The sequence below is a fragment of the Narcine bancroftii genome, chromosome 10, assembly GCF_036971445.1.
Source record: "Narcine bancroftii isolate sNarBan1 chromosome 10, sNarBan1.hap1, whole genome shotgun sequence".
NCBI lineage: Eukaryota > Metazoa > Chordata > Chondrichthyes > Torpediniformes > Narcinidae > Narcine > Narcine bancroftii.
The window spans coordinates 16,689,750-16,704,787 of NC_091478.1; the positions used below are offsets into that span (position 1 = coordinate 16,689,750).

At 38.9% G+C, this 15,038-nt stretch overlaps 1 protein-coding gene across 6 annotated transcripts in view; it reads right to left on the bottom strand.

Annotated features, from left to right (window-relative positions):
- The window catches only part of hspa12a (heat shock protein 12A), a 90,282-nt gene that overhangs the window by 36,250 nt on the left and 38,994 nt on the right, over window positions 1-15,038 (bottom strand). For 3 of the 6 annotated variants that reach the window (XM_069900032.1, XM_069900030.1, XM_069900033.1), the window contains 3 exons: window positions 11,336-11,409; window positions 7,533-7,660; window positions 195-381 (listed from right to left, as the gene is read on the bottom strand). In XM_069900032.1, coding sequence (XP_069756133.1) covers window positions 195-381; window positions 7,533-7,660; window positions 11,336-11,409 — 389 coding nt within the window. Of the gene's footprint in view, window positions 1-194; window positions 382-1,386; window positions 2,983-7,532; window positions 7,661-11,335; window positions 11,410-15,038 lie in introns of those variants that run through there. The other 3 variants (XM_069900031.1, XM_069900035.1, XM_069900034.1) reach the window with 3 other exon arrangements.

Consider the following 15,038-nt stretch of genomic DNA (forward strand, 5'->3'; position numbering starts at 1 on the left):
GCATCCTAAATATGCTTAATGATAATGATACCCACACATCTTTGAAAATGCTCTAGCCCCCACAACTCTCTGAAACTACAAGTACTTGCCCTCAGGATAAAATTATACATGTGCTTTATTTTTAAAGCAGATACTATAGTTCACATTGTTACACTAAGTAAACAAATGAAGTAAAATTGAAATAACTAACTTACACTGGTTGTATGGAGCTTCATTTTGAACTTCTCAAAGTACAGCCACTGTTTTGAGTCATTTGGATCCAGATCATGGTAAAAGTCTCTGGCTGCATAACCAAAACTGTGGTACTTCCCATCTGGTGTCAGGAGGATACTAGTAGGGGTCTTCTGATTAGATACGCCGGGGTCTCCACCTTCCCAACGCCTATTAAGAAAGCAATTCAGTGAGATTGTGGCTGCTCTCTCTGCGACAAGCCATGTTTGAGGAATGGTAGTACAGCACTAGGCCAAAAATCCAGATGCTAGAATTACAAACTTTTTGAAAACTCTCACATTTTTAAAATGTAACAGATTCTTGTGTGTGTGTGTGTCACAGTGACATTTTTCCTTTTCTTTAAAACTACTCAAATGAAGCATGTTGTTTTTGCTATTGAACAAATTATTAAAATTTACTTGTTCATCTCTTTTTATTCCTCCTTAAAGTTGAATTTTTAAAGTACCGCCCAAATATCTGAAAATACAGACAGACCCTATCACCAAGCAGTCTGGATTTTAGGACTTCTACTGTACAGTTGGTAAATTAGTGAATGAGGACTAAAGGTTTTGATAAATGATCTGGAGTTCAAGTCCTACAAAAATGACAAATATAACCAAGAAACTCCCATCCTTCAGGGAAGGAAATCTATAACCCTCCAAGGTTATAGGGGATGTACCAGATTAGGTTCCAGTTTATGGTTGGTCACCTTTAGTAAAAAATACACCCAGTGCTAGTTTTCTCAAACCCCTCCTTAATTCTTACTGCTCCTTTGATGGTCGATCTCAATTTGATCTGGATCCCAAGAACTCCCTTCTTTCCTAACCCCCCCCCCGCCCACCACAACCCCTGCCCCACCTCAACTGGTCATCAGTCAATCTCAGACCTCTTCCTTAAGCCCTCAAGAAATCCTTGAAGCCTTGGTTCCACTGCCATATCTACCTTGACTCTCTCGCCTGTGAAATCCTCTTCAGCCCTCAAGAATTTTAAAATTTAGATGTATAGCACGGTAACAAGCCCTTCCGGCCCACGAGCTTGTGCCCCCGAAATACACCAATTGCTCTACTCACCCATGCATTTTTTCTAAAAGTGGGAAGATACTGGAGCACCCGGAGGAAACCCATGCAGACAGGGGATGAATGTACAAACTCCTTACAAACAGTGCCGAATACAAACCTGGGTCGCTGGCATTGCACTAGCGGTGTGCTAACCATACCATCCAGTGTTAAATATTGTTCAATAACTACTCAGCAGATTCAGTCTCACTTCAAGTTTTAGCAGAAACACAAATACTGCAGATGCTGGAATCATAAAGCAAATATTTGTTACCTTTTGATGATTGTGTTTCTATAGAATTTGGAAGCAATGAACTTGCAAGAAAACGTACGTTGAACCAGCAGGAACCATTAACCTAAAATGCCTTTTCCAATGCTAAGGGAATTCTAGGGCTGGGTTCTTTAAATCAGTACTCTTCAAATATATGCTACATTGCAAACATCCTGAAAACATCTGGTATTTCTCAAAGTGAAAAAAAAGAATATTTCTCATTGTGACTCATTTCCCTGGGATTCAATCCCACCCTTTCCTATTTGAACTCTCAGTGACTTGATGCTGTATTTCTTTTTCTTGTACATTTACAACACAGTAGAAGCTGATTTCCGGCCATTGAGACTCCTGCTGCTCAATTACATGCAATTAACCTACAACCCCATATATTTTGGAGGGTGGGCGGAAACCAGAGCATCCGGGGAAAACCCACACAGGTCACAGGCAGCACTGGATTTGAACCTGGGTCACTGGCTCTGTGCTTGCATTGCACTAACTGCTACCTAACTGTGCTGCAGACTTACAGTTGCAGGCCTTACAGTTGTAGTTGCTAACCTGTTAGTTCAAGATGAAATTAAGTTTGTATTCTTCAGTTTGTCTGGATAAATCATCAACATATTTTCCACGGACTTCTGAAATGGTAGATTTAAGAGACAGCTGCAGTATAACCAAATATTTCCAATGCCTGCACCCATAGACAGAGATCTGACTTGTTGCAAGCGATTGCTGCCCATCCACACCTAATTCTTGAGGAGGGCTGTGTGGGTTGATTCTATGGGTGCAAATGGTATCGGTCTTCGACTTGGAACATTGTGTCAGTCTCCACATCCCATCCCAAGTCTGAACACTTACATTGCCCTGGTGACCTTTGATTGTTTATCGTAAAGTCTTTAGTATTGATTTATTTGTGTTCAAAAGCTGAAAATGTTTAAAATTATTCAAATAAATTGAAATAATAAAATTTAAAAATATAGAAATATAACCTGAATAAAATATTAAATATTAAAAATCATGGCAGTAAAATAACTCAACCACTATCCTTTGTCTGAAGCGTTGATTATTACATTCAAACGGTGAATCCAGTGGCATCTGACTTGAAGCTCGTTCCAGTGACACGAGAACCAAGAGTAGGCAAAGAACTAGGGCAGCCATTCTCAACGGAGCCCCTACAGCCCACCTGGGGGCCAAGGCACATTTAAGGAAAAGCCTTATTTTCTTTTTACCTCAAGTACCATAAATATTTTTATGTGGTCGGTAGAAGAGAAGTATGGGAAAAAAAAACTAAAACATGAATGCTTTTCAGAGAAACGGGTGCATAAAATTGAGCAGAGACCTGGGGGAAGGGGGGTAAATAGCAAAAAAAAGGTTGAAAATGGCTAGTCTAGGGTCCTTCTGCTATCAGACATTGAGGCGCTGACAGCAGATGGGAAGCTACATGAGGCACAATAGGGCTACGTATCAAATAAGATGATTAACGTAACAATGTTCAGTAGTGGAATGTACACATGAATATGATACTAACAATGCAAAAAGACAGAGTGGTTTTCCTTTGTACTTATCTTTATTGTGAATAAAAAGGACTGTTCTCTCAGGCCTGCCCTGCCATTCATTACGATCATCAAGGATCCCAGTCCTAAGATAAAATGAAGTAGTCCATGCTTTTTATTCCTATCAAGATGTAGATGTTTCTCATGTGTTTCAAGATGTAGATGTTTCTCATGTGTTAGGTGACAAATAATATTGTTACACAAAAATAACAGGCAATTGTCTACATGGACTTTAGAAAGGCCTTTGACAAGGTCCCTCGTGGGAGGTTAATCAGGGAGGTTCAAATTTTAGATTGACCCTGCATTGAATGTGCCCAGAAGTATTGAACAGCACATTTCACAAACATTTCTACAACTGATTCCACCTGCATTGAATTCGCCCATCGTTATTGAATGAAGATCTACCGGGACCAATGCCTGAAGAGGGCGCACAAAATCAGTGAACCGGTGTTATATGGTTAAGAGTGATTACCCAGGCCATAATTCCTCATTTGTTTCAGATCTCCGTAGCCCTCAATCTTTCAAAAATATATCTAACTCCACTTTAAGGACGTCTAAAGATCTAACCTTCATAAGACTCTGGGCTGATGAGATCCAGAGATTCACAGCTCAAATGTGCCAGTATAAGCTGATAGGCAGTAATTCCTTTAGATATGGCAGGTCAACATGTTTTACTAGGTCTCACTATTGGTTGAATATAATCTGGAATTTCCTGACAGTGCATTGACATTTTCTAACTAGGATTCCAGATTTATTTGTATGCATCACTTTCATGGATGACTGTTTTACTTCAAGAAATAAAGAAAGAAAACATGATCCAGTTTCACTGTACGATTCATTGGTGAACCCTGTCGGTGAATCCAACCACCTTTCAATCCTGCATTTCAACACCAGGTAAATGTATAATTCATTTTATCTGGTTACAATGGATTTGTATGAACTTTTATAGATCTGTATTACTCACTAAAATTAAGTACTGCTTATAAAATAATTTAACCCTGCACCAAGTTATTTAAATAACCATAAACCTTTGAAAATTATATTTATACTGAGGATCCTTACATTGTAACATCTATAAATATTAATATAGCAGCATATTTTAGAAAATCATGTTTTCATTATTTGATTGCTAAAAGTTGTTTGATATGTATGTTACATGTCCTGTGAGTTCAAGTGCTCAGATCAGTTGGTACAAATATTAAGACTTGAACCCTCATTCCTCCACTGGAGAGACAAAAAAGATTAATCACATTAAAGCTAATGGTCAATTTTAACTTGGTCAATGACATCAGGTGATAACAAAGATACTGGCTATATTTTAACAGTCTGGCATCATCTATAAAAAGCCAGCAAGCCACAGAGGCATCCAGAGATATTTGACCTTGGTTGAAACATAATAAGTACTACTAGGACTTACAAAGCATGTTTGAGATAGTAAACCATCTCCAGGCACTTCACTAGAGATAAAATCAAAATTTGAAACCCAGTTACACCAGGTGACGAGAAAGGGTGAGGCGGCACCTCTCGTCACCATGCGGACAGTCCACCTCTGTTCGCATGGATCTCCACCACCAAGACCTCCACAACAATAGGTGAGAAACAATGCATCCTCGCACCCAGTCACCAAGACTTCTTGAAAGCTGCTGCTGAACAATCTGATTCAAGATTCATTTTTTGTCATGTAACAGCTCACAACATGAAATGTGACATGAAATTACCTTCTGCCTGTCATAATTCCACACATCATCAGCCAAATTAATTGCATGGAGCCCACATATTGGGTTCCATTGAAATAATTTTTAATCGGCGTTTGGATTCTAAAATGATAGGCGCCTGAGTTACCACAATAAAATAAATTAAGGCCTAAAGTTGTATAAGAAAACCAGCCGGCAGATCATTTTAGTTCAGCATTATTTAGTACATTAACATGAAAAAAAAATGTATTAGCTAAACATGCATACTGTTCTTGGGGGCTCTGTTTGAAGTTAAATTCTTTTAGGCTATAAATGAAGGTGGAAACTTTTTAATAAAAAGTAACATTATAATTATGGCAAGTTATTTATAGTTGCAGAAAACAAATCTGATTTAGTCTCATTACATTTGATTCTGGGCTTGGGAGGATCACGTCCCACAGTTTGATTGGTTTGCACTCAGGATAACAGAAGGGGTCAATACTACACCTATTAATAGGTTTCTGGGAACTGTCCAGAAATTTTATAGGTGTTTTGGTAAGAATATTCAGTCATTGGATCAGTTTTTCCATGAAAATTGCAAATTAACCTCAAAAAAGGATAAAAATAATCGTTCCTGTCACAGTGCAACTCTTTTCTGAATTCTGAAACAAGTGCACCAAGTGACTGTGTTCATCGGTCAATATGGGAGCACAGAAGGGAATGAAGACCCTGAACATGCAACTGAAGGTAAGGCTTAGCTTGTTGCTGGTATAAATTCAATATTTATTGAGCACCATCAATCTAATCATAAGACTGATGGAGAGTCTTTTCAACAACTTGTTCTATTACTACAGGATCTGCTATTTAGCCTGGACTTAGCCCATGACAATACCTCAGTGAAGAGGCTGAAGTACTCGGGGCAGGGCTGATGATCACTGACTTGAAACTTTAACTTGGTTTCTCTTTTCTCCTTCACTGCAAAGTGGTTTCCAGGATTGTTTGGTTTAAGTTGTTTTGAGTTGTAGGTACTAAACATGTTTAGGATAATTTCACCACACATGAGATTTACATGTAGAATCAAATTGGTCCAGTTTCTGAGTTATTAAAGGGCCCAACCCCACCTGGGCCATTGCCTGGAGTAGGGCACTGAAGGTGTTTCTAAAACTGATCTTTCTTACTTTAGGCGCATGGTTGAATTTTCTTATAATCAACATCATCCTAACCCATCTCTTTCTCCCCCAGCACTCTTCTCTCACTTCAGATGTCTCCCACAGATCTTTGGACTGCTCCCCATCAATTATTTACTTTTCCACCTCACCCATCATCTCTCACACCAACTGCCGTAGATCACTTCATAGTATCTCTGGGGCCCCTAACTGACCCCCTGTCTGCTCCTCCTTCCCCCCTCAAACATCTCCATACCCTCCTCCATCTATTTTACATTCTGCTTAGTCCCCTCTCCATCCAGTTCCCAGCCCTTTCCTTGATCTCTCCCCATCCCATTCTACTTACCCTGCCCTCCTCTTCATCCCCAGTTTCCTCCCCTGCTTCTCACTTCACTCCACCAGTCAAATTAGGCTTTGGATCCTAGTTCTGGTCTCCACATTTCTCTAACTGAGACCTTCCCCCTACCCTTGCAGCCACTGATCTCCATCCCAGCTCACTTTGCTCTCCTATCTGTCCCAACACATGATCTCCTCCCCAGCCTTCCTCCCACACTACTCAGTTACTTATTTTCTCCCACGGCCATCAACTCTCCACCCCCCCCCCCCCCCCCATTCTCCAGTCAATCTCATACACTACAGGCAATTAACAGTAGCCAATTAACTCCCACATGCCTTTGGGATGTGTGAGGAAATCGGAGCACTTGGGGAAAACCCACACTGTCACAAGGACAATGTGCAAACTCAACACAAACAGCACAGGAGATCAAGATTGAAACGCAGGATGCTGGAGTTGTGCAGAGACAGCAGGGACTACCTCACGTCTGTTCTTTCCATCATATTTGCTGAAATGCCCTGGATAGGCAAGAGTTAGTGATCAAACAATCTTGTCCAGTGCACTCCCATTGGAGGGGAACTGGTTCAGGAACAATGCTGAGTGGAATTATCTATCAGATGGATCATCTACCAAGTACTATGCCGAAATGCTATAACACTCACATCAGGGAACGTTGACAGAGATATTTTGATGGTGAACCTATCACAATCCTTTACTTACATATTCCTCTCATTCATATTTATTCGGTGTCAGAGACTGCGGAATGAAAGGAAAGCACTTAACAAAAACAAAAGTGAGTATCATAGCTGCTGTTTTTGAGCTATGTGGGGGAATTCATCCAGCATATGACAGGAGAATAATTCTCAGAAAGAGGAAGGAGAAAATTGCTAAATGTTCACAGCCATTGATTGCACTTTGTTTTTCCTTGTTTATATCTCAATTTACTCATTTATTTCAATGGTTTTAATTTTTATATTAAAAAAGAGGACTTGTGGCTTTAGAAATATTTTACTTTCCTGTAATTAAACACCATCTGGTACATGCACACACACACACACATCTGCATCCATTTCAATTTGCTTAAAATATTTCTATTTTCAACCAGAAAATAAAAAGCTCACACCACAGCAGGTCCCATTGAACATTTAAATGAGTGGATTCCCTAGCAAGCTGGGAAGGTTTCCATTATCCGCCTTTCTCCTGTCTAGGACTTTTAACAGCAATCGTGGTTGAAACCGGCTGAAAACCAGCAGTGCCTCTGCATTGCAGCTCTTACCTCATAATGTGAATGCACTCAGGGTCCCTAGCAAAGCTGTAAGCATATCCACTGGAAGTTGTGCCAAAATCAATAGCTACCACCACAACAAATGACTGGTGCAAGGACACACCTTGTTCTGAGTCTTTCTGTGGGAAGAAATATATTTGTGAGATGATCATTTTTAACCCAGGATTTCTTTTTTTAAAATCTTTTATCATTGTTGCTTGCTGATTGAACCTTGCTTTAAAATATGATTTGCTTCCATGTATTTACTTTCATAATTTATTTTTGGATTATTTTGCAGATGCTAAAATCCTTTCTGTCATAAACTAGCTGTCTTTCTCCAATTCATTTAAGCCAAAAGTCAATCTTATGGACAGATTAAAACATACATAAAGCAATATTAGCAGTGTGTTTTTCAAGGAAGTAGTAAAACAATGTCAATGCAATCACACTCACACAATGAGATTATTTAATTAGATTTCCTGAATTAGTTTGATTTACTAAAAGATTCTCAAAATATTTCACAAACATTTTGTGTTAAATGTATTAAGCAACATCACAATTCTAAAACATCATGGTGATATTCCACTTTGTTCATTTAAGGAGTGCTGGTGAACCTATCATCCAGAGGGATACTGTTTTTGATTATGTTAGCTTCACAAGAGCACAAGATATAGGAGAAGTAAGTCCATTGACCCATTGAATCTGCTCTGCTGTTCTATCACGAGCTGACCTATCCTCCCACTCAGACCCACTTCCCAGCTTTCTCCCCATAACCCTTGATCCCCTGACTAATCAAATACCTGTCAATTTCTGCCTTAAATACATCCAACAACCTCGCTTCCACAGGCGCATGTGGCAACAAATTCCACAGGCACACGACCTCATCACAAAAGAAATTTTTCCGCATTTCTGTTTTAAATTGATGCCTTTTTATCGTGAAGTTGTGCCCTCTCGTCCTAGACTCCTCTGCCATGGGAAACATCCTTGCCACATCTACTCTGTCTAGGCCTTACAGTATTTAAATGCTTCTACGAGGTCCCCCCCCCCCCCCATCCTCCATACGAGTACAGTCCAAGAGCTAACAATCATTCCCTCATATCCTTTCATTCATGGCAGCTTTCTAATAAATCTTCTCTGAACCCTCTCCAACAGCAGCATGTCATTTCTCAAATAAGGAGGCAAAAACAGAACTCCAGGTGAGGTGTCACCAGTGCTTTATAGAGTCTCATCATTACATCCCTGCTCTAGTATGATTTGCCTCTAGAAATGAATGCCAACATTGCATTTGCCTTCTTCACCACCAACTCAACCTGGAGGTAAACCATTAGGTTATCATGCACGAGGACTCCCAAGTCCATTTGCACCTTGGAAATTTGAATTTTCTCCCCAATAGTCTGCCTGCCTATTACTTCCACCAAAATTGTATTTCATCTGCCACATCTCTGCCCCTTCTCCTAATCTATCCAAGTCCTTCTGCAGCCTTTCAGTATCCTTGGCACCAGCTCCACTAACACCTATTTTGGTATCATCTACAAATTTAGCCACAAAGCCAGAATCTAAATAATTTACATAAAGCATAAAAAGAATCAGCCCCAGCACCGGCTCCCGTGGAACACCATTGGCAACTGGTGGCCAACCAGAATAGGATCCTTATATTCCTACTCTCAGTTTCCTTCTGATCAGCCAATGCATTACCACTGCTAGGATCATTCCTGTAATTCCATGGGCTCTCATCTTGTCTTTTATTGTAACCTTGTAACATATTTGCAATCGATTGTGGAGCCATGCTTGCTGGTCCTTTTTGTTTCATCTGTGTGTTTAACAGTGGAAACTGCAATCAGCAGTTATATTGAAGTCATCGACACAACATTCCAAGTCAACCCAGACATGATGGGCTATGTTCTAATGTACAACAAAGTCCACTTTGCTGATTAGTCATTGCTTTAAAAACCGATAAATTGGACAATTATAAATCATTGTTAAGTTAAAAATTAATCTAGCAATCATATATAAGTTTGCATTGAATATACAGTAACTTGCTTGGACGCCATGATTAGCAGTTATCTGCGTGTTTAACCATGAGAACTGCAATGGCGATCTGTTGGTTGTAGTGAGTATTGATTGTTTAAATCTGATTAATGAATCCCCCTTTTGTGTGTGACACTGTTTGTAGCAGTTTAATGTGTTGCATAGAGTACATATTTCATAAACTATCTTGCTTTTATTCGGATATTGATTCATCATGTAATATTTCTGAGGCTTCATTTGATACATGTGTTTTGGATGCCCTAGTTTAGAAAATTTTTGGAAAAATTATTTTCAAACTTTATCAGTTATTCTTAGGGTCAAATTAGAACCATGCCCCTTAATTGTTCTATTTGTTTTTTTCTCAAGAAGAAGAAATACTATTGACTTCATCTCAGAAGCAAATTTTAGCTTTCACCTCATTGATCGCTAGACGAGCAATCTTGATGAAATGGAAAGACAGTACACCACCGACTCATATTCAATAGTTACAGGAGGTCATGACCTTCCTACATTTAGAAAAAATTAAATACAATGTAAAAGTACATTTTTACAAGAGGTGGGACCCATTCATGGAGTATACCATAATTTAACAAATTAGGGTGTTTGGATATTCCCAAGCAGCACTGTCTGGTTTCCGAATGTTGTCTTTCATCTCCTGAGTATTTTTATATACACAAGTTAGCCTTGGTTAGTGGGAGAGGTTTGATTATGGGGGTAGGGGGTGGGGAAGTTCTATTTTTTCTTCCTTTTTGTTTTCTTTTTTTCTTTTGAGATATTTTGTAAAGGGGTTTGATTGAGAAGGATACACACAGATTGAACTATGTAAGATTTAAGTCTTATTTGAGGTACAAATTGTCTGTCTTTTCTTATATTTCAATCTATGTACTTGTATGTGTATTTTTTTAATTAAACTCAATAAAGATATTTTTAAAAGAAAGAAAGAAATTCATTGCTTCTTGGACCTGCCGAACTTCGCACTGCTAGGCGTAAGTTGCTGTTTATTCCCAAGTTAAACTTTAAAAGTACTTATTCAACTGCACTGTTTTGTGAAGGTCTACAAGGTGCAGGTTTTTCCTTTTTTACTTCAGTTTTATTAGAATGTAACCAAGGTGAAAGGTAGTAAGAGTCTATTCTTCAGAAGTTGCCACATCAACCAAGCTATCTGGTTACCATAAATACATCACTTAAGTACGATTGATTCCGAGCTCTAATGCATTCTCATTCCGACTCCCTCGCACATTACATTCTAGGACTGATTATGCCACATACCTGGTGTTATCACATTGCACTTCACTGGGCCCTCAATATTGTGGGAATGCAAAGACTAAATATTGAATAAACCAATCAAGGTCATTTAAAATAACAACCGTTTCCACTTATAAAGGAACTTTTACCTAGAAAAGCATCTTATGGCATTCTATACAGGCTTTATCAAATAAAATAATCAAAGTAAGATTTTTATGTGAGTCTTAAAGAAAAAAGGATTGAAATATAAAGGATTAGGCAGGAATTTCTGAGCTTAATGCTTTGGATGCATGGACGGCAATAATGGAGTGACTAAACTTATAATGAAAATGAAGTAAAATATTGGTCCAAAGGCAAGGTTGGAATAAATCTGTATCATTGTGTCAGGACAAGATATCATAACAAAATATTATTTTATTGGCATTGTTAATTATAATATTACTGGTGATGATTAATTATACTCTAAAAGATCATTCCTCAAATCATAATATCATATCAAAAGGAATGTGAGAAATTTGTAGAGAAAAAAAACATGATCTTACCGGAGACATTGAAGGGCTAAGTGGGGTGATACCAGGGTCTCCCGGGCATTTAGCTGGTGATGAATAGACATTTTCTGTCAAGAAGATGTATTAACATTATTGAAAAGAATATTATTCATATGACATAAAACATAATTTTTTCCTGTTACTTATAAACATGAGAAATAATTGGTTTTATTACTGTTATGAGCCCAAAGGACCCCAAAACCCAGCAGTAATTGACATTTACCAAGACAAGTAGTTACTTAAACAAAAGTTGTTTTTAATTATCTTTAAACATGAAACCAGAATCAAACTTTAACTTATCTCTATACTTAACTAACCCAAATTAACCCCCTTCTAGTTCTAAGCACGCATGTATGATGTGTGTTAAGGTTAAAAAAAGTTCTTTGGTTTTCAGTTCAATCTCACTTCTCCTTCTTCCAAGTTCTCTGGTTGCAGGCAATTCTTAAACTGTGCACAGAATTTAACATGTATAAAGTTCACCAGGCTTTGGTGCTCGAAAGGTAAATGTTTACTGCTCAGGAAGGTTCTTGTAGGGTTTGCAGAGAAATATTTGTTGTTCCAGGATTTCCACATCTGAGATACCACCATTAGTCACCTCAATGTCTCGCTGATGAAACTTGCCCCATCAGGGTTCTCCAGATGATAACCTCTTTCTTTCAGGCTAGCACAGAGTTTCTTTCTGTTGGGCAAGCTGTTGTTTTAGGTAAACAAAACCCAGGAGTGCCCTTTCTGTGAGCACTCTGTAGGTACTTGCAAACAATCAGTTTGTCTCCTCTAAGACAATGGTCTATTCATTTCAGGACATCATTTCAATTAGCACCTACTTGTGAAATGTGCATAGCATTCTCCATTGCTTTTGTAAAGTTCACTGAATATGAATTCTTCAATATTTCAAAAAAGATCTGTTTTAAAATGTGTGTGTGTATGTCACCTACTCTAATTTTACCAAATTCCTCCCAATATTTATCCATTACATTACATTTATGAGTTAATTTGTCAGACAAAAACATTAGTTGAAGGTCAATAACATCTCCCTTTATGGATGACGATATATCTGCTCTGTTTTTCCAACCATTATCTTTTTAAGCCTTACACAGGTTATACCTCTCTAATCCAGCATTCTGTGGTCTGGCAACTCCCGTGGTCTGGCACGTTTTGAATCTGTCACCATTAGTTTGTGGATCTACTATAGGGATGCCATTATTAGCAATACTAATGCACCAGGATCTGTTTACACTGCAGCCAAGTATTTTGGTGATACAGTCCTGTTAATTTCTTATATTCAGCGGTAACAGGTCCTTCCAGCCCATGAGCCCGTGTCACCCAATTGCAATCCAAGTGACCTACAACCTCTGGAACATTTTGATGGGTGGGAGGAAACTGAAGCACCTGGAGGAAGTCCACGCAGACACGTTGAGAATGTACAAACTCCTTATAGGCAGCGCCACATGTAATAGCTTTGCGATAACTGCTGCGCTAACCATGTCATCCTGATTTACTTGTGATTAAGTTGGACATTTCCTCAGATGTGAAGTTATTCCAAACCAAATAGTCTGTTGTCATTGGCATTGCTGAAGGTAATGGAGAATTTGTGGAACTGAATCAAATCAAGGTCTCAGTGCCTTCTGGAGGGTTAGAGGAAGAGAGAAAATCAGAAATTGAAAATCCTGTCAAAAATCAGAAGTTCTCTGATCGCAATTGTTCAGAGATTAAAAGCCTGCTTGCCAATGCAGAACTGACTGTGTAGAGGCACATGCATATAATAGCATAAAACAGAATATATAGGCCTGGAATAAGTTCTATGTTCCATATATTATAGACTACGTCCATATTTTCTGTCAAAGTTGCAATCAGAGATGATTCTTTAAAACTATACCAGGATATAATAAATATCTGCTTTATAACTTTTATGTATATCCTGAACATAATTCAATGCCCACAGAAATATATGAAGAGATTAATTGTTAATGAACAGTCAGAAACATATAAAATAGAGAATTTTAACTGTCAGTTATTCTTGGATTGATCTAATGTTCAGCACTGAATGAAATCATTTAGAAACTTAGTTCCAAAGAAAGCTCATTATCTTAAAACATTAACTCGGTCTTCCTCCCCACAGGTACTGCCAAACCTGCTGAAATTACATTTTCATTTTAAGAACTTTTTTTTCTAATTTGATTGATGTCACCCAAAACTGCCGAGTCCATGTCCTTACTCACACTATCTCCTCTTCAACCAAGCCCTCAACCCAATGATGCCATTATAAACTCAAATAACAAACATAAAACTCAGTGACACACAGCATAAAGTAGTTTGTGTGATGTGCATAATTTCTTTTCATTAATTTCACAGAGGTGTCCTTTGTAGGCAGAGGAGCATTTAATTTCCCATTCCTAATTGCCCTTGAGAAGGGGGTGGCGAGCTGCCTTCTTCAACTACTGCAGATCTGGAGGTGTGGGTGCACCTATAATGCCCTGGGGGAGGGGGGGGAGGGAGAGAAATTTCCAGAATTTTGACCTAGAGATGATGAAGGAATGGCTGCAGATTTCCAAGTTGAATTGGGGTGTGGCTTGGAGAGTGACTTTCAGTGCTTTTTCTGTCCTTGACCTTCTAGCTGGTATAAGTCATGGATTTAGTGAGTTGCTGTGATACATCCTGTATCAAACTGGTGAAGTGAGTGAATGGTACATTCCAGGTTCCAGTGATGAGGGATCCACTGAGGCTTGGTGCAGCCAATGCGAGTGTACTGTGGGGAAGGACCAGAGTCTAGAGTCCTCCTATTACCAGGCAATGAGGGGCTGAGACTGAGGGGAAGTCCCTCAAAAGACAGAGGCAGAGAGAAATGATAAGATGCCAACCTGTTGGTAATGGTCTATTTAGAGAACAAATGTTACAATGTGTGGCACAGTTGGTGTAGCGGGTAGCGCAATGCCTTTACAGCGTCAGCGATTGGGACTGGGGTTCAAATCTCGCACTGTCTGTAAGTAATTTGTATGTTCTCCCTGTGCCTGCATGGGTTTTCCCTGGGGGCTCCGGTTTCCTCCCACTGCTCAAATGTACTGAGGGTGGCACGGACATTTGGGCAGAAATGGTTTGTTACTGTGCTGTATGTCTAATTTTTAAAAAAAAATTAATTTAATTTAAAAATATTAAATGTACATTGATGGGAGTGTATAAAAATGACTGATATTATGGGTGTGAAAAGACTTTAAATGGTTTTCTTGTTTGTAAATAATTTATTGTGAATAAAGTCTATTTTTGGTTTAAAATAAATGTTCTAGATGGGGTGACCATCAAGCAGACTGTTCTGACGTTTATGGAGTTGAATTCTTGAGAGTTGTTTAAGCTTCACTCACCCAGGCAAGTCCACCAGCAGAGTACCTTGTCTGGTGAAGTCCTGGCCAAGGGTGCCCGTCTGCTAGTGGTCAATGACTAGATCTATAACCACATTCAATCTTTCAGGAACCACAATATTCCAATTTTGGAATTTGATACATTCACACCAGAGAGAGCTGCACAACCAAACCTAAGGGCCAATGCCAACAATGGGAAGACCAGTGGAATAAGCATCTGTCCTATGTACACCTGCACGACCAGCCTCTGTCATGGGAATCTTGTCCTAGGAGGACGTGGCTGTTCCAAGAGCACCTTTGCTGTTAGAATTCGTCCCAAGTACATCCATGTTAATGGTCTCTGT